Source organism: Micromys minutus (assembly GCF_963924665.1).
Source record: "Micromys minutus genome assembly, chromosome: 1".
Taxonomy (NCBI): Eukaryota; Metazoa; Chordata; class Mammalia; order Rodentia; family Muridae; genus Micromys; species Micromys minutus.
In genome coordinates, this window is record NC_137969.1 from 71,805,455 (window position 1) to 71,826,532 (window position 21,078).

The following is a 21,078-nucleotide window of genomic DNA, read 5'->3' on the forward strand; positions in this document are numbered from 1 at the left end:
GTAGGAAGGTAGACAGAGCGAGTGTGACAGAGGCCAGTGCATAGACTTCACTCAGGAGACATTTTCTGTTTGGATCTGTTTATCTGTGAAATGGGGACTAAGAGAAAACTGTTTGCAGATTTCCGAGGAGCAAATGAGATTCTGCATGGAAATCTCTGGACAGCAGGAGATTCTGGCAAGTGGGAGCTATTATGAGTTATGAATTCAAACACCAGGCATCACAAATGGGAATTAAATAGTGTTATTAAACTAAATGCAATTAATTCATACTTTGTCATTAAATTGGAATTAATTTAACCCCTAGGAGCTTTAGTATTAGACGATTGGGTTCTTTATCATTTTTTGATATAAATAGTTTTTATTTCTTCAGGATGCCCTCAAGCTAGACTGAAACAAATATGTTTGCCTAATTGTAAGCAGGTTCCCGGGGTAAGAGCCTACCATCCTGGGTTCTCAGGAGGGTGAGGCAGGAGGAAAACTGAACCTGGGAGGTCATGGCCAACCCAGGACAGCACAGTTTAACCACTGTCTCAAAAAAGAAAAGAAAAGAAAACAACACAACAACAACAAAACAAAAGCAAAAAACCAAAAAGAAAAAAAAAAACCCAACACTTATTCAAAGTAAATAAGCAGCTACAAAACAAATATGAAAGTCCTGAGATTATTTTTTTGGTGTCCAAGTTTGCTATAGGGTCAAATGCTTGAATTTAACAGTTGCTGTTTGATCTTGGACTTGAAAGTAAAAGCTAGTTTTTCTCATGAAGTCAACATAAATAATAATTAAATGATAAGTGTGAAATTTTTATTTGGTGTGTATTAGGTAAAGCAACAGGATTTAAATGTATTAGCCATGAGCTGCTATTTTCTGATGACAAATGACGCCGTTTGTCTTAAATGTGAAATTCGGGCCATCTGGGTGGGGAACAAAGTTTACTTAATCCATTTACAGTGGGACCCAGGTTTTGCTGACCTACTTAAACAAAGGGGTCTTTGTTTTTCTAGGAGTTTTTCTTGACAGGGTTTTACTAGGTACCCCTCACTGGTCTCTTAATTCTCCTGCCTCAGCTTCCAAAATACTGGGATACTGGGGTTACAAACAAGTGCATCACATTAGCTTAAAACAATGATTTTTAAATGGAAATTATTCTTATTTTACTGAAACGATTATTTTTTGACTGAATCTGGTATGGACTTGAAAGTGTGCTGGGGGGTTGTATGATATTCTGATTGGGGAGAAGACGAAAGGACACAGATTAGTTTCTTTCTTTAGCAAAGAGAAACCCAACTGGAACTATTCCCGAAGGAAGTAAGGAAAGGAGGGAAGAGAAGGGAAGAGGAGGGGAGGAGGATGGAGAGAGTGAAGGAAAGAGAAACAAAGGGAAGAAGAGAGGAGCCGCTTCAAAAAGAGAAGAGAGCTGTGGCAAGAACAGGTTTTATTTGAAGACCATGTTACTGTACAGGATTTCAGTTGGGTTCCCATGCAAACCCCCAAAGAGAGGAATACAAGGCAAATAGCTCTGCCATTTGACCAGCAGGTGGCACTGTGAGCACCTCCTACACAGGATGGACCTTCCCGCACACAAGATTTTCATCTTCATAATAAGCACAAGTTTGCAACTTCAAATGTTTTCATAATATTTTCCCTCTCCTTCCTTTTCATAGTAGCCCTGTTTATTAAGAGGAAGACCATATAAAATGGCAGAGGCCCTGAGGCTGCAGAAGAAAGTTTGCCACACATTTCTGTTTATTTCTGTGCATTGCTATGGCAGCTCACATTTCCATAGTGAATGCAGAATGTCTTCTGGTCAGGCGACATCACACAGCCAGAGAGGAGGAACCTGGCACCATTTTCACAGTTTTCCCTCTGCTCTGGGCAGTGAATAGTCTCTGTGTCCAAATATCTCCCTGATGCTAAGTAATCTCTCAGACTCCGGGGGCACCCTGTGGCGGAGATAGTGGGCATTTTTGGCCTTTTCGAACAGCTCTAGGAAGGTTGGCTTTGTGCATTCATCTTTGAAGCTTCCTGCATAGTCCGTGGAGCTGGGGGGATTGGCATTTTCCGATCTGGTCTCATCAGCAGATGCCAATCCTCTCTCACCATCTGGGCTGGACACGCAACTGTCTTCTGTCTTGGTGGAGACCTCTTGGTCATGACATGGGACAGGGACATCCTTGCTGGGGTCCATGCCCTTCCATGGATTTGCAGGCTCTCCCTCCTGGGCTTCTGAGTTCCCTTCCTTGGAGCAGCTGGTTCTCTCATTTTGAGATGGAAGGTGTTCTTGGCTTCTCAGGGCATCTCTGAGGGCAGGGTCATGTAAAGAGGGCACCTGAGTCTTAGTTTTAACTTCTTGGATAATACTGGTTTTCAGTACTCTGAGGAGTTGAGGGGGGGGGTGAAAAGAAAGAAATAAATGCCTTTGAAAAATTAAGAGGCTCCTACTTAGACCTTTCTGGTTATTAGGCTGTGGTTTCTATCAGTGTGGTTTCAGCTAAGGTGGTAAAGTGGGTGAGAAGGGGCAGAGGGTGAAGGGCAGAAGTGTATCTGTCCAGGAAGGAGCAGAAAGACTCTCAGATGGAAGGGGATGCTTTAGAGAGATTGGTTTGGAAGCAGAATTTAGTGTCATACCCAAGCCCTCAATCATAGTCTTACCCAAGTTTAGGCTCCAGGACTGTGTGCCTCTGTCCTGTTGGTGAGGAGAATGTGACAACATCTTTCGATCTCTTCTGAGTTTCATGTCCCATGTAAGAAGACAACCTTTTCTTGATGATATCTGTTAAGAAATAATTGACAGATACTAGGCTGGAAAGACGACTCATCTGCTAAAAGTGTTCCATGCTCAATCATGAGGACAAGAGACTGGATCCCATCTTCCACATCCATGGCCCTCATCCATCCTTAACTCCAGCTCCAAGGTGTCTGATGCCCTCTTTGGGTCTCTGTCAGTTGCTGTTATGCTCACTCAGAAATCCACACAGATATGTGTGTACGTAAATAAAACAAAGCTTCATAATAAGCCAATGTGGATTGAATGATGTAAAATTTCATTTGTTGGGATTTTAGTCCTTAGTCCTTGTGGTTACGACGTTGCCTGCAGATAGGCTCTTTGTAGTGATAATCAAATGAAAACGAAGTCATTATGGTGGGTCCTGACCATTGGGATGGGGTCCTTCTGACAACAGCAATTTGAGCAGACACACAGACTGGGTGGGGTGAAGAGACCTGCCGTCTACACATCAAAGAGAGAGTTTCTCCTGCCCACACCCAAGGAAAGTAACCCTGCTCACACGCCCATGTCGACTTCTATGCTTCACAGGTGGACATGACAAAGGTCCATGGGTGTGAGGTTTTGGTCCTTTGCTGGGCAGTCCTAGAAAGTGAGAACAATAGGAAAGGAAAAATGGAAGCTGGGATCTGGGCTTTCAGAGAGCTGGTGCATGAGGATGCCGGCTTCCCTTCACAGGTTGCAACGCTCTGACATGGTAGGTGGAAAGAGCAATGTCCCACGGGTCTGACTGTTTGCCTAGAACATGTCAGAGAGGATTCAGACACCAAGATCACAGGTTGCAACTGCCTCAGGCCTGGTGGGCTGTGTTCTAATGTTTTACTTGGCAGACACAGTGTTTAAAAAAGAAAATAGCTGGGCGTGGACGTTTTGTCTGTTTACTACAGTTGTGTGCCTCTCTACTACCCGTGGCAAGGGCTCAGAACTGCCAGGCAGGATTCAGTGAACTTTCTGTGTTTCCAGGTGATGTTCTGGGCTCCTGCAGTTGAAGAGAACACACTGACCCTATTAGTTTTCAAGACACTTAAGACTGAATCATTTGGGATGTAAAAATTTTGCATTGGTTTGTGTTTTAATGGGAATCATTTAAAGTCACAGTGGTTAAGGCTGGGGCTGTTGTTTTGTGGTAGATTGCTCGCTAAACATGCAAAAGGTCCTGGATTCAAATCTGAGCACAGCTGCCTCCCTACTAAACCCAAACCAGAAATCCCAGCCAAGAATATCAGCCACATCAAACCACCAACACCAAACGAAAACCAGGACACTCCCCTCCTGAGACGCACCCAATTGTGGTTAGAGTGCATTGGACAACAGGGATGAGGTTCCAGAACCATACAAGGGGCATGAATGTCACATAAAACTCTTAGGGTCACTCCTTTGAGTCCTTTGCTTTATTGTCTTTTTGGAGCTACATTGAGTTTTGTTTTTTTTTTATAATGGTTTTACCCATTTTCAATAAACTAAAGGTTTTTAAATTAAAAATAAAAAAGGATTTGATAGTTCTGGAGGCAGCCCATTCACCTCCAGTTGAGGCAGCAGAGCCACCAGGCTCAGAAATGAACATATCTTCTCTCTGAGGCGTCTGTCTTCACCATAACAACATGGCATGAGCTGCCTAGTCATCCCGTTAGCCTGTACATTTGACAGACTACCCTGAGCCATGCAGTGTGCTCTAATCCCCTTTATTGACATGTATCACGTCACGGAACCCTGATCATTTGACTTTCCCGACGTCTTAAAAGACTGGTCTCCCTGTTTTCTCCTGTCAATGTTCTAGTTTAAGCCAGTTACATCACGGCCTGCATTTGGACTTCTATCAGGTTTATTCTGGCTGTGCCCTGAGCTTTATTATTATTATTTTTTTCTATAAGCACTGAAGTCAGAGCCAAGTCTCTAAACAGTGAGCATAAAACCCCCTGTACCGAGTCCCTGTAGGGTGGGGTCCACCCTTGTGCAGCCATGGTTGGAGCCACTTGCCTGGGTAGCATGTTCTGAAACTGTGAGAGCACTTCAGCAGCGTGGAATCGCTTGTGGCAAACCATTCTCTTTATCTTTTTGCACACACTCTTCCTTCTTCTAAGAACGGCCCGTTGGTACCCTGCCACACATCACTTGGCAACTTCCCCTTTCCTGCATCACCTCTCTCTTCTGCGCCTAGGTTCTGGTCACTCAAAGCTTCTTTTGGGGAAATTCTCATCAGAGCCTTTTAAACAGGGACGGGAGGCTTCCCATAGAAATAACTCCATTTTAGCATAGAGAAATTTTTAAACGAGGTTTGTAAAGCACAGGTTATTTCTTTTTATGTCAGAGTTATAAACACTCATCTCCGTGACAGCGCAAATAAGCATCTCACAGTGGAGAGACTGTATTTTTTTACATTGTCCATCTCGGGCTCAGAGGGACCCACAGCCAGCGGTGAGGGCACACATCTGTAATCCTAGAGTTGAGGAGACTGAAGCAGGGTGGTCCTGACATTGAAGCCAACCTGGGTTATAGAGTGAGACTCAATCTCCAAACAAAACAGCCAGACGGCCAACCGATCACCGAGGACAAAAGCAAGTCGGCCAAAATAACGCATCTGGACACCAGTGAAAGAATGTTGCATTCCAATCCGAAGCCGAAATTATTTCTACAGAGTCGTCCTATTCTCCAAGATGAGGACCGACAACGTACACTAAGCAATCCACTAATGGGCAGACAGGTGTGTCTTTGGGACAGCAGTTCCATAGAACAGATCATTGAAACCTCTTGCTGAATACAGTGTCTTGAGAACACCCAGAGGACACCCAGAGACCCTGACCTCTGACCTCTCTTGTGTCACATCTGAGGCCCTTTCCACACACCTGTGTCTGAGACGAGCTCTCTTTGCAGCAGGGGCAGCAGCTGTGGCCTTCGGCACACGGATGTCCGCTCCTGCCTCAGAGGGAATTTCTTTTTCTGAGCACTGAAGTGAGAACCAACCAGCTGGTTTCTAAGCCTTATTCTTACTCCAAGTTGGTTCAAGCCCTTACTGTAGACAGGAAAACCGCAACCAGATTGGTGCAGACATGGTCCGTTGTTCAAGTTCAAGGAAGCTAGAGACCATCACATCATCAGGAACAGTGGAGAATTCGAGTTTGCTGGCCAGTGTTCGGACACTGCTTGTGGTTGTGTGTCTGCTATTGACACTGTGTAGACATCTCAGGCCCTGCACTTAGACGTGTCACCTGGCTTTCCTCCCAGTGGGCCACACCCTATCCTAGAGGATCCTGAGTTTCTGCACCTGGCCCAAGTCAGAAAGAATGTCCTGAAAAGCTGAGTGTAATTCTCAAGTAATGTTGAGACCTAATTAGTGAACAGAAAAAAAAAAAAAAAAAAAAAAAAAAAAGAGGAGTGCTGGTTTCTACAAACCACCTGACAGAAATGTCCTCCAGCGAGACAGCCAGAGAGGTTTCATCCTGAAATCACTTTGTGTTGCCGATCTGAGTAAATTAAAGTTGTCAAGTCCTAACTAAATGCCATGTGCTTAGGTTTGTGCCGGATCCTCACTGGATAATTTCACCTGTCAGGCCTACTTCATGTCAGAGGGAAGTGAAGTCAAAATCCGAGAGAAAGGTGTTCTGGTTTTCTTTTTAACTATCCTTTCATAAAGATCCTAATGGGAAAGATGGCTCTGACAGAGGGAAGAGATCACAGTGTGGAGAATCCAACAGTGGAAAGCATGAAGCTTTCTTTAAGAAAGGCCTGAAGCTGGAAAGAAAAACTGGAAAGGTGACCATAGGGGAAACCTGAGGAATGTCAGCTCAAGAAAACCGGGGACCAGGCAGCAGGGGAAGCTCTGGAGTTTGGGGGACAGGGTGGAGGACCGGGAGAGTTGAGTCTGCTTAAATCCACAGGGAGATGGAGACCCTTGTCATGCTGGTCATCCAGACTCTGGAGGACCCTGGAATGAGACAAACACTTCCACCGGTGAGGTGAAGGCTGCCCTCCCCTACCTCCCCTGTAAATTGCTTCCGAGGACCCGAAGTTGGGGCTCATCACTCCTTAGGACGGAGCCTCACCTTGCTGTAGGCGCTGCAGTTCTTTTTGAAGCAGTCTCTGCTCCCTGGCGAGGGATTTCAAGTGATAGAGGCAGATGACCTCCAGCCTTTGCAGTCTAAGGCTGAGTCTGGCTTCAGCTTGCCGGGCACTCTTTCTTTCCAAGTCGAACTGCTTATACAGAGGTCCCCTCACCACGTTTCTCTCCATCTTATGGGTTGGAGCCAGTAAAGGAAGTGTCTTCCAGGTAGCACAGACAACCTGAAAGAGCAAGGCCAAGATGGTGGCCTCTGGTCATTGGTCACTGATTAGTTTGAAATCTAATTTTAGGAAATCTTTAACTGCCTAGTCAGATGAACTCCCCGTATCCAAACCCATACCACTGCTCAGCATGTGTGCAGGATAGCAGTCAGTTGCTCTCTCTACAGCATTGGTGGTAATAATTCAGGAAAATATGAGCATTAAAGAAGGCACATATCCACAGCCAAGCAGTGGAAGGAGCTTGGGGACTCATATGGAAGAACAGGAAAAAACGATTACAGCCCCTAAGGCAATAAGAACTTCATAGGAAGACTACAAACAGAATCAACTAACCTGGACCCTTAGGGCTCTCAGACTGAACTGCCAACCAAAGAATACAAATGGGCTGGACCTAGGCCTCTGCACATAAGCAACATATGTGCACCTTTGTCTTTATGTGGGTTCCAAAGAACTGGAGTGGGGGCTGTCCCAGGAGCTGTTGCCCGGACATGGGATACGTTCTTCTAGCTGGGCTGCCATGTCTGGCCTCAGTGGGAAAGGAAGCGCCTAGACACAAAGAGACTTGAAGTGTCAGGGTGGGTGGATGGGGGAGGGGTTGGCATCAGAGGAGAAGGGGGGAAGAGAGGAAGGATTGTGGGAAGGGTGAGAGGGAGGGGTTCAGTGAGTAGAGTATAGAGTGAATAAGTAAAAAAAAAAAAAAAAAAAAAAAAAAGAAATGTCAAAAAGGGGGTGGGATGGGAGGCCAGACACAATTCAATAGCCTAATTCAAAGTCAACTTGATTCAGATTCTAAAGTACAGATTAAGGCTCCACCCAAGGTAGGTAGCACTTACCTGCAAGCCCAGCTTCTCACTGGGGAAATCTGCTTCTTTGACTGCAGCAGGCTAAGTGCGCTTTGCTGAACTTGTTTTCTTCATTAAACCTGTGAGCCTGTGTGAAGAGGAAGGGGGAGCTCTTGGAGGGAGATGTTAGGAGAAGGTTGATTACACTCGAAAGCTCTGTCCCTTCCTCCTGTGTCCACTGGTCAGGAATGCCGCCTCCTTGAGTCACGGGCACCAGTCCCTCTCGAAGAGGCCACATCTCTAACAGGTTTTGAGAATAAAGGAAGCTTGCCAACTTTCAGCCCTCCCCAGAGAGGCCTGCAGTGCTCCTAGGCCGTATCCATGGGAGCCAAGAATGAAAGCAATGAGACCTCACTGTTTGGAACCCGCCCCCCCCCTCCGACCTCCGCCCAGCTTCTCTTGTACGTCTCCACTTATCCTTTCTCCCACCTCGTTTCTTGCTTCTTGGAAACGAAAAGAAAGCACCTTGTCCTCCCATTCATGCCCGAGCACATTTTGCACATTTTTCACAGAAAGGCATTTAATTCGTTTATTCTACGTTATTGTACTCAATGCTGAGTGTTCCCTGTCTTCTAGCCTTGTTTGGTGCATTTCAAAGTTTATTTAGATTTTCAAAAGATTGAACATAGCACGAGATGAAGTGATGTATTTTTTTTTTTTTTTTTTGAATCAACTTTTATCTTCATGTTTGGATAGCTGCAGCAGAGCGTACAGTTGAACTATTGGTTGTAGAAGACGACTCTGGATGGGACTCTTATTGTTTCCTTGGGGATCTTTCTGAAAATAAGAGGCAGTAATGTTCCACAGACTAAGGACACTGGGGCCCAGTAATCCTCTTGGAGTTTATGAAAGGCAGCTAAGCAGCCCGACTACCCATAATTACCACCCAGCAAACAAACTATTCTGAAGAGATTACTGGGGAGATGAGAGAGGGAGGGCGAGTCATTGTTCTCCAAGTCGGAAATGATGCCTTCGCAGAGCTGCTCCCATGCGTGAGTTCTTCATCTCCAGGATTTAAACAAATAGGGTGTAGGCTCCAAGACAATCACTGCAGAAAGAGGGGTCCCACGGAAAGGAAACTGGCACTCCAGTCCCCACCTGGAGACCTGGTGCAGTGCACAGCAGCAAAGCTTTGCTCCCCCCATTGCTGACAACATTGTGGCACTGCTCACACAACTAGTGTGTCATCCTGAAAAAGTGCTGACGAGGAGAAGCTTGCAGAACCCGCCACAGGAAGGGCCCTTAGTGTGGCTTGTACCGCGATCCTCCCGAGAGTGTCTTGGAGGCACCGACTCCATAGGAGAGAGTGGAATCCATGACATATCCATGGTGGGTCTGTCTGTCCGAGGAGAAATGATTCAACAGAGATGACACAGAAGCAGGAGCAGGGTCTGAGCAGGATTTGGGTGAAGATGAACTTCCTCCAGGAAACCACACATCTTAAAGCAGAGGAGACCAGGAGCACCCAGAACAGAACAGGGGCAGAGAAAGAGCTGTGAAGCCTGAGCACATCAAATGCAGCAGTCATTCCAGAGACAAGCCTTGCGCCTGTATTGTGATCCTTCCCCTATTTCCTTAACTGGCTAGGATCAGAAAGACAAGGGGACAGAGGCATCAAAAGGAGCCTCTTGGGGCTGTGGAGAGGGCTCAATCATGTGTTTACCACACAAGCATGAGGGCATGAGTTTGTGCTATGACCTCTTGTGCCATTTGAAAAAGCTGGGGGTGTGGTGGTGTATGGCTCCAACTCCATTACAGGAAGAGGAGATCCAGACAGATCCCCAGAACTCATAGGCCAGCTAGCCTCACTGAGTAAATGTAGTGTAGGTTGTGTGAGAGAGTCTGCCCCAAACAATAAGGTGAAGAGTTGCTGAAGAAGGTACCTCATTCCTATCTCTGGCTACTACACACATGTGTGTAGTATATGTGTGTGTGTGTGTGTGTGTGTGTGTGTGTGTGTGTGTATATATACATATATATATATATATACCTTCCCCTACACACACACACATACACACACACACACACACACACACACACACACACACACACACACACACACACACATTCCCATTCTGCTCTACCAGTGGGTGAAGAAGAATGGCAGCCCATCACTCTTTCCCCTCTTCCCCACATCCCTAGTGTACAGGGAGGGAAGGTCCAACCTGCAGATGAGTCTGGATCTTTAAAGCAGCCTGAGGCTTCCTACAAACAGCAACATGCAGGCTCTGGCCAGATCTCGAGGGAGAAGAAATCATTGAAAAGAGAATCACTGAAGACCCCTGTAGGCATGCCCATGGCAGCTTTACATAGTCTGGAAACAAGCTGACTGGCCAGTGAGTAAGCGAATTGGGAAGTGGATTGTGGTTCATTCACCCAACAGGACACTGCGTAGGAATTCAGAAAATGTGATATATGAACACCATGAATGGATCCTGCAGACACCCTGCTGATGAAAGGAGCTAGATGTGAAAGAGAAACTGGCTCCCAATATGTGGAAAAGTAGAACAGGCACAATTAATCCATAGCAACCAAGGTCAGCTTGGTGGCTTCCAGGATGGAGAGGTGAAATATTATAACAATTAATCCGTAGCAACGAGATCAGCTCTGTGTCCTGTAGGACAGAGAGGTGTAGCTGAAAGCTGATTCTATAAAGGGAAGGGAGGTTCTGGGGAGAGAGGGCTGTTCATTACCTTTGCATACACTTGTCAAAGCCAACGACCTGCACGCCTATACACCTGGATCTTAATGCATATGAAATTTATCTTAGTAACATTGATTATAAGAAGAAAACCCACATAACTGACAAAAGAGAGAGAGAGAAAGATATTCAGGGACTTCACTTTGTACAAGAAGGATTGCTGCTTCTGGTAACCCGAAAGTCAACTGCTTTCATCCATTGGAAATAGCAGTGCAAGTGTGAGTCCTGTGAGATAAAAAATAACACAAGGAGAGCAAGCTCAGCAGAGCCCAGTTGGTGTTGAGCTGGAACGAGAGCAGAGGGTCAGTGGGCTGTGGTGGTGGCTAACACTGACCATATCTGAGCAGAGCTAAATGTATATATACACACATACACACACACATAGAGACACACATGGACACACACAGACACACACAGATACAAACACATAAACACACATGAACACACACATATAGACACATGGACACACACAGAGATGCACACACAGATACACATAGACACACAGGGACACACATCACAGAGATACACATGGATACACACACACATAGATATACACAGACATACACCAAGTAGACATGCAAATACACACACATAGACACACATAGACACACACGGACAAACACCACATAGACACACACAGACACACACTACATAGACACACCCAGATACACACACACATAGACATACATAGACACACACCACATAGACACACACAGATACACACACATAGACACACATGGTCACACACACATAGACACACACAGACACACAAAGACACACAGACACATACAGACACACACAGACACACACAGACATAAACACAAAGGCACACACAAACACACAGAGACACACTCATACACATGAAAGAGAGAGATCAAGAGAGCTGCACGTCTGTAGAACCTTTGTTTGACCCTGCCCTATTGATGCAAGAGTGAAATGTCTAAATGCTTGCACATGAATAGTAATAATGATAATAATAACAACAGTACATTTATACATCAAAATTACCTCTAGTGAAAGCAACAGAATTACTGACACATGCAGCAATGTAAATTATTAATCCCTAAGGCATTATGCTATAAGAAAATAAATCTCATACAAAAGCCTTCATGCTTTGTAATGTCAAACATGCGAATACCAGCAACTGTAAGCTTAAAGTGGTTAAAGTAGATCCATAGCCATTTGGGGTTGAGATGGGACATGTGGGTTCACTGTAAAGAGCAAGAGGTTGGGGTGGGCACAGGGAATGTTCTGTGTTATACTTACGGTTGTGTCTACATGCACGCATTTGTTTGTCAACCTCTTTAAAATGGATGCATTCTATTGGATGTAGATTATACATCAGGAAACTAGAGTTTTAAAATCACCTGGGACTGGTGATGGGTGGGCCGTGAGATGTCTCAGTAGGTACCTGCCACCAAGCCTGAAGACATGGGCTCAGTCCCTGGGACTCACATGGTGGAAGCTGAAAACCAAATCCTGCAAATTGTCCTCTGGCCTACACACACACACACACACACACACACACACACACACAGTGTCATCTAGGCACTCCCATACGCAAATGCTAATAAATAATAAACAAAATGAAAACACCCAAAATATATAGTTAGTGGGTAGTAGCACAGTGATCAAGTGCTTCCCTAGTGTATGGAAGATCCTTGTTTCGATCCTCAGTGTTCCAGAGACTCAGGCATCATTATGAGAAGCCACCACAGGCTGGCTACTTTTGGACTGCTTAGGCAACAGTTCAGGGTCTGAGCATCTGCCATGTTTTCCCTCATGAACTGTGTTTTTTAAGTTGAAGAGTTGGTGAGGGGGAGATTATTGGATCTGTAGGTCACAGGTGCAAGAGCAAGTCACTAAGTGGGAAATCTGCAGGAGGTAATGGGGCTAGGAACAGCTCTAGCCCATCCCTTATGTGAAGGCTTCAGGGGAAGATTCATGGTGAAGCTTCACCTGATCCACTCGAACCCACTGATTAATTGAGTCACTAAGATGAGGGCTGATAAAGCACTCTTTTTTTTTTTTTTTCCCCAAAGTGTAGCCCAGGCTGGCCTTGAACTTGTAAGCCTTCTGCCTCCTTCAGCAAATTCTACTAGCCACCACAACTGGCTCATGAGCACTCTTACACTGAATTTATTTTAATCCTGGATTCTGACTTACAAAGAAATTAATAAACAATGTGAGAAGGCCTATAAAAATGCATAGATCATCCTAAAGAGCTGATTTTGTTGGAAAAATCAATAGCTAGCTATTAAAAGCCTTAAAAATGATACAGAAGCTGCTTATACTAACAACCAAACAGGATGTGAGTATGTGGACTTGTGTGTGTGTGTGTGTGTTGTTATTGTTGTTGTTGTTGTTGAAGCCTGTAAACTTATGGTGAAGGTGCTGGCAGATTTAGAATCCTAGTTTACAGATGGCTATATGGTGTCCCCTATAGTGAGAAAAACAAGACAGTTCACTGTGGCATTACTCCTATGGGCTTCTGTCCCATTTATGGTGTCACCTGTGCCATAATGTAATCGACTTTGAAAGGCTTCATCTTCTAATATTAACACATTGGTGAGAACAGATTTGAATGATTGTGAGGGTAGAGATTCCCATTTCACAGCTTGGTAGTCAAACCAACATGGTCCTTAACAGCTAGACATACACATTAAATGACACGACCTGTTTATATACTCCTAAACTCTCCATTAAAAATACTAAAACAAGTATACATGTGACGTTGTACACAGGAATAAATAAGACAAAAGTTGTAAAATGTTGATAATTGTTGAAGTTGGAATATGGGCATAAATGTATATAGTAGACAATTCTTTTTAATTGAGTACGTTTCAAATTGCTTCTATTTAAAAAGCCTAAGACAGCTAGAAAGAGAGGCAAATATTTATGTTTAAAGGAGTTACAGCCCTTTTCAAAAGTGATAATGTAGGGTGAGAAGCAGAATATTTGCAACGCTCTATAAACAGCCAAACCAAACCAAACCAAACCAAAACTCTACCTAAAATTCTACACCTAGGTAACAATGATAATTTCAGACAAGACTCAAAAGGAAGAAAAATATCATGTCTTTGCTAAATTAACATCTACAGGAATGTGTGAAGTGGAAACTTCTGGTTTCTTTGGAAAGTCAGTTATGTTAAATGATGTTCAGCCGGGACCCCCAGGTGAGATGATCAAAAGCTAAAGGAGATACATGAATGAATTAATTCATAATGTTTAGAAGGAATGCAAATATGACCCCACAGACTGGGAGCTCCAGCACTGGCTTGTTTTGCTCAGCCTCCCTAATCTTCATTGACCATGACCATGTATTGGTTTGCCTTACATTATATTGTTGAGCTTCGCTTGTGGTGATGTCACAGAGAGAAATTCACCAAAGAACTTCTCATGAGGTTTCTGTGACTTCTCGGTGCTTCTTCAGCCTCAGGCTGATTGGCAAGCCTTGAGGTTTCTTCTGGATTGAACTGCCCATGCTGATTCATGTGTGGTGTCTGCCAAGTGGAGTGGACTGCAGCTGCTGATTTGTGTTTGGTGTTTGCTAGTGGACTGGACTGAGAACAATGAAGACTAGAATCACCCCAAAGAACTATTTCTAAACAGGTCCACTCCCACCCTCTGTATGCTAATAACCTTTCTTTCCCACTACCTATGGTAAGGTGGTGGGCTAGAGGGGAGGTTGAATGATTATTAAAGTAGGTTGAGAAAAACTTATGTCTACTGATGTACTTGAGGTAGAAAGTTTCTGGTGTAAGGCTGGGATGCAGAGGAATGATGGGTGCAGAGAGCTGCACATGTGTTGACATGTGTAAATGTAAATTTATTAATCTGGTAATAAAGTTGGGACTTGGGAAAACAAAACATCTATACATGATAACAAAACACAAGAAGTTTAAGAAACTAGATCAGGAATGTTTGCCAGGTTTTATTTTTACTTTCCAAGAGAAACCTAAGGGCATTAATTACCATTTTACTTTTATAAATTGTGATTCATATTATAATTTCTTGGATGAAAACTAACAAGATTAAATTCAAGAAAAAGTATTGGAGAAAGAGAATCAAAACACACCCACAAAGCAACAAATCTGAAGTAGAGAGACAGGTAAAACAGTGTACAAGATAGGTTGGAAATTTAAGTTCAAATATCTCTGCAGATAAGTTACTCATGCAAATGAGTAAATGTTCTTCTGAAAAATCAACAGCTGCTAGTTTGAGTTAAAAAGGTGAGACAGCAGCACATGAAACAAAATAGTTACAAATGTAAATTCAAATGGAAGTAGTAAGATTATGTGAGATTTTTTTCCCAGATAAATGGTGGCTACTGAGGTAATACAGAATATTGTGATATTTCTACTTCTAAGTAAGAAAGTAAAACAGGACATAACTGTAAAAATGTACTTCCATAATCATAATGGAAAATAGTAATTTACCTATAGTAGTAAATGACAAAGTTAGTTGGCAGTCTGAAAATTAGTGAAGATATGAGCCATTTGAAGGTCTCTCTCTCTCTCTCTCTCTCTCTCTCTCTCTCTCACACACACACACACACACACACACACACACACACCTTTAAAGACAGGTTATTAGAAGCTTCCCAACATATTTATGTACAATTTATAGTTACTTGGTCACATCTAGCTTCAAGGGAATCTGAGAAATGCATTTCTTTCTTTTTTTTGTTGACAATGATGTATTCTATTTAAATTTAATGATGTATTCATTACTTTATAAAATAGGGTTTTGTATTAGGAGACAACCAAAAGTTTCTGCCACACAGATTAATATATGCATATAACAATTAGATTGCTAAGATTTATTGTCTGCTCATCACTTTAGTATGAAACAGACTACAGTTAAATAAATGCTGCTTACCAGAAACACTCTTAAAAACGTAAATGCAGAATCTAAAATTAAGTGGCAATACTAACATAAGGTGGCTATGCAAATGGTCAGAATATGCTAGTTTTAAATATTATGTTAGAAATTTAGCAGATGTGCATTCACATAAATATTCTTATAAAGAAATTTACAAAGTAGCCTCATTTGGCTTTTGGGTACCAGTCTGGAGAATAAAAAGCAAGAGAAAGACACATTTTTAGGAGATAATCTTTGCCTTATTTTCCCCTGAGACATTTGCATTTTCCTAAGACCATGTGGACCCCAATACTCTTGGTCATGGGGCAGGCAAGCTTATTTCCTCTTTCTGGATATCCTGCCTGTGTTGACTTTTGGTTCCTATTAGAGGAAGGGAGTGCCTCTAGGGGACACACAGGTGGCCTCATTTTCCAGATGGGATTACCCATAGTCTTTTCTCTATGCTGCATTTACACATTCGAAGCACAGAACACATTTGACATGGATAGCCATGCTAAGTCTTTCAACTGAAAAAAAAAATTAAAAAACCAAAACCCAGACCTTTAACTATTCATCCACTTGTTCTACTGCTGTTGCCAACTCTTTTAAGGAAGGGATTTAATTATTTTTCTTCATGGAACACAGTACCTCATTCACGACAAGTGTTCAATAAATGTTTGCTGAATGAAGTATTAGGAAAAAGGCAACTTAAATAAACTCTGCCGGAAACGTATGCAACAGCCTTTGAATTTCCTATCAAATGTTTGACAAGTCAAACAAACAAACAAACAAAAACCCCACTATTGCTTATGTAAATGAAACTGGAAAGTTAAGTGTAATTTGAAAATAACGCCAAATAGCAATAAGTATTTCAAACTCGGCAAAACCACAGTTGCTCAGATTTTCATCGGCTTATTGGGAATCAGCTCACACTGGCTGCAGGTTGAGTCATTTCCCAAATTTCACAAGCCCCCAGTTTGCTCATCCTGGATTCACAGCCCAGTCTCTCTCCTGATGGCCTGAATGCTCAGGGACCATTATAATGAGTTTGGGAAACCAGCTGCTCCCCCACCTTGTCCCCTCTCTGCCCCCCCCCCCCCCCCCCCCCCGCAGCAAAGGGTCAGGATACCTTGTTTCTTTCTCAGGGGCGGCTATGCCAGGAAAGCCACCAGGCAGGCTGCCGTTTCTGGTAACAACTTTCAACCTGTAGTCAACAGTGATCAGATAACAGCAGTGGCCACCCTTACTGGAGACAAAGTACACACATTTATTAAACTAACAAACTCTTGATCTCTTTGTGGGTTTAATGAGTAACTTTAGATAATGTGTCACCTCCATAGTGACAAAGCCCTGTAACACCCACCTCACCTACAAAGCTAAGCAGCCATCTTTTCTCCCTGCTCTACGTGCGGAGCAGAAATGGTATGAATTTTCTGTGGCTGCCATACCAAGTTACTCTAACTGGCTGGTTTGAAACAGTGAAAATGATTTGTTTCTTAGTAGAGTCGACAGAGTGAAACCCAGACACAGTAGCGGCTACGCCACCTGCAGGCTTTCAAGAGAATTACACTGTCTTTTCAAGTTTCTGGTGGCTCTAGAGCACCGGTCTCAACCTGTGGGGGTCCCGAACCCCCCAAAGAGGGTATCAGATAACCTGCGCAGTAGCAAAATTTACAGTTATTAAGTAGCAACAAAATAAATTTATGGTTGGGGTTGGGTCATTGCGACATGAAGAACTAAACTGTATTAAGGGTTGCAGCATTTGGAAGTTTGAGAACCTCTGGGTTAGATTCTAGCTTGTGGGAGCGCACTTCTAAGTTCTATTTGGAACTTTCCATAGCCTTTTCTCTCCTGTGTCTATTTTTTCTGTCTCTTCTTTCCCTGTAAAATCCCCTGGCATGTTGGATTAGCCACTGCCTTGTGAAGTCATCTTGATTCGATCACACTCACGAAGATTTCTAAACAACATTTTTTTTTTCTGTTGTTGCAATGACGTACTCCCGCAAAAGCAACTGAAGGGAGAAAGGGCTTACTTTGGTGCTCAGTTGGCAGTCCTGCCCGTCATGCCAAGGAAGTCAAGGCGACTGGAGCAGGAAGCAGTTAGTCACATGATCACATCAGGTAGTGATGATGCCTGTAGTAGTGCTCAGCTTCCATTTAACACTTTACAGTCAGTAGGGCAGAACGTTTACTAGTGGGATTAGAGCGCTACTCTAGCAGACCCAGTGAGCTTTCTCATTCCTTCTGTCAAGTGAGAACACAACAAGGAGAAGGCGTTTGTGGACCAGAGAAATGGGTTCACACCCATCTGGCACCAAATCCGCCAAGACTTTGATTTCAGCCTCCAGCATGATGAGAAAGAAGATTTTTATTGTTTGTAAGCTCCCGTGTCTGACAGAGATGCAAACGACTCTCGAAGATCAGTCACTGGTGGTGGTGGCCGAAGTGGTCGCAGCAGGCTGCGTGCTTTTAACTCCAGCGCTTGGGAGGCAGAGGCAGGTGGATCTCTGTGAGTTCGAGCCAAGCCTGGTCTACAGAGCTAGTTCTAGGACAGCCAATGCTACACAGAAGAAGCCCTGTCTCGAAGAACAAAACAAAGCAAAACAAACAAAAAAGTGGAGTTCAGACAGGGGCACGGCAAGTGGACCGAGGAGGGTGTTACGAGTTTCTTTATCCCTGTCAAAGCGTCTGTGAACAAGGAACATGGTCAAAACAGGTCTCAGGTCAACAAAATGATAGGTAGAAATAGATGTCTTCACCCAAAATGGTGTTTATTCTGGAATTAGCAGTGATGGTGCCATTGGTAGTGAAAACCAGGAAACAAGGGGCTTCACAGCAATGGGGTCCGGGTGTTAATTTACATACAGAATTTCAGACATTTTAAGGAAGAATTACATTAGTTTCTGTGGGCATTGGAAGTGAATTAAGAGGAAATAACAGGAAAGTTACATTGAAGTATAAATGGCTGCTGTTGCCCCCTCCATCCTAGTCTATCCCACCACAATTGCTGTTTTAGTATCTCTGAGCCTTAAGCCATGAATTCCCTTTCTCCATCCTTAAGGCCGAAGATGCACCGGAACTTCAGCTTCTGCCTGAGGCATTAGAGTTCTCTAAATATGGTGGTAAGCTCTTCTCTGAAGTGTGAGGTTCGAGAGAGGGTGACAGATTTGTAAAGAGAAGTATCCTTAGGGAACGAAAGTGCGTCTGCTTTTTAAAGCCTTTAAGCCTTGCGGCTACTTGTATTAGGTTGAATTTGCCATAGGAAAGCTGTTTAGTTCCAGCTCCCTTATTCTGTTGTGCTTTTTGACAGAGTTTGAAGTCATTCAGTTCAGAACCGTTGAACTTTGAGCTTGTATTGGAATTTAGGCGCTCGGGCTACAGAAGTAACCGAGGTCTCATATTGGGTGGGATTTTCAGTTGGATTCCTTTAATTCCTGTCTTGGGAAAGTTTGTTGTAGTTCCCAACTCTGGCACCGGGTGGCGCTCCAAAACCACATACTCTGCTTAGCTGAGAGGAAACAGACCTTGGGAAATCATTCAGAAACTCCTGGACAAGAGTCTTAGGAGGGGTTAGGACAGAACAAGATCCTCTCTGGCCTAACAAAGTGACCCTTTCCAGTTCTTTTAGCAGCGATGATTCATTTCTTCTGAAAACATAAGATATCGTCTCCCAGAGCTGCTTTAAGACCTCTTAAGTGGAAGCTTACTGTTTCTGTGCTAGACGTTTGGAAGCATTTAAACTCTCTCTCTCTCTCTCTCTCTCTCTCTCTCTCTCTGTATGTGTGTGTTGTTGATTGTCTTTTGAGACAGGGACTTGTAACCCAGGCTGTCCTGGAACTTGGAATATTTCTTCTTCAACTGTTGGAACACAAGCCTGTGCAGCCACACTTGGCAAAATACAGAATTCATTATGTGTTGAGAATCAATTTCAATTTCAGAGTAACAAATTAAGTAAATATTGTTTTCTAGTGTCAATTAAATTTTTTTTTCTAGAGGGTCCTGCCTGAAAATTTATGCTAATTCTTCCTTCTGAACTCCAGAAGTCATTTTGAGTGAAACTCATACAATAAAAACGAAACCTGTAAAAAATACCCAAATGCCAAAAAACCAAAACCAAAACCGCCAAAAGAATCTAAAACAACAACAACAAAACCTCCTTCCAACTGCTGTTGTAGCATTTACCTCCCTCAGTCTGGGGTGCTGACTAGCGGAAGGCTTTCTTTTTCTTTTTTCCATCCTTCCTTTTCTCCTTTCCTCCTGCCTTCCTTTATTCTCTTTCCTTCCTTCTCTCTTCCTTTCCTTCTCTTTTTTCTTTCTTTCTTTCCTTCCTTCCTTTCCTTCTGCCTTCCTTCCTTCCTTTTCTCCTTTCCTCCTGCCTTTCTTCTCTTTCCTTCCTTCTTTCTTCCTTTCCTTCTCTTTTTTCTTTCTTTCCTTCCATCCTTCCTTCCTTCCTTCCTTTCCTTCCTTCTTTCTTTCTTTCTTTCTTTCTTTCTTTCTTTCTTTCTTTCTTTCTTTCTTTCTTTCTTTCTTTCAGGAAGAACTCTATTTTCTCCAGGAAGCTTTTATTGGCACAGGGAATATTGCTCCTAGAATATTCTATTTTAACGAATGAATTAATTTATTCACTTTACATCCTGATGCCAGACTTCTTCTCCCAGTTTCCCCCTCTTTCAGCTTCTTCCCCGACTCCTCTCCCCTTCCCCTCTGAGAAGGGGGAGCTCTCCCTGGTTACCCCACCATTCCCAGAGTCTGTCACTGCAGGACTAGGAGCATCCTCTCTCACTGCGGCCAGACAAGGCAGCACAGTTAGTGGAAAAGCAGATCCACAGTCAGGCAACAAATCCAGGGACAACCCCCACTCCAGTGGTTGGGAGAATGTAGCCATCCTTTCTGTCTGTCTCCCATCCCAGCTGCCTTGGGTATGGTCCCTGCCTCCCTCTAGGTGGCTCTCTATGCCTGATACCTTGGCTGTAGCCTGAAGCTTTGCCAGGCTTTGCAGTTTGGAATTGGGTTCACCCAGCCACCTGTTCTCCACTTGATGGTGGTAATCCAGCTTCTCATTGTAAGGAACACCTCAGGTATAGACGTCTGAGGGGCATGCTCTCTCTTTATTTGGATGTCAGCCTACCTTCCCAAAGGCCTGGGTGACCCAGTTGTTCCTTCCCTTGTGCTTCTCCCCCCCCCCCCACCTCATAGTCATCCCTTTCACCTCTCAAATTCTCCTCAGGATGAATCTTGCTCCTGCTTCTCCACATAGCTCATTTTCTTTCCTTAAGCCTTCAGCACCTAGTTCAGCTTAGTGTCTGTCCTTCGTGAATCTTAGAGGCAGATTAGGTGACAGCGAATATGTGTGTTCAAGTGTAAAGAGCCCACTTCACAATCAAAGCAAAGCCATTAGCAACAGGCCCGAGGCAGTTACCACCCATTGTATGGAAGGTATTGCTTGCCGAGGCTTTCCGGTCAGTTGGATCGGCTTCATTTTTTGAATACCTGTTTCACAATACCTGCTTTGTCGTGGAGATAGTGAGTATCAACTGGCTGCAATCTCCTAACCCCCGGCAGCTTAAAGATAAGGGAAGGGACCAGATGTCTAATTAATAACTGAGAAACA

General features: G+C 43.7%; 1 protein-coding gene across 1 annotated transcript; it reads right to left on the reverse strand.

The window, feature by feature from the left end:
• Positions 1–1,850: 1,850 nt before the first annotated feature.
• Positions 1,851–7,010, reverse strand: CCDC190 (coiled-coil domain containing 190; the record flags this gene model as incomplete). The annotated part of the gene is made up of 3 exons (XM_080929041.1): positions 1,851–2,373; positions 2,651–2,771; positions 6,824–7,010. The coding sequence occupies 3 exons, from the start codon at positions 7,008–7,010 to the stop codon at positions 1,851–1,853; spliced, it is 831 nt and encodes a 276-aa protein (XP_080785167.1).
• Between the last annotated feature and the right edge of the window lie 14,068 nt (positions 7,011–21,078).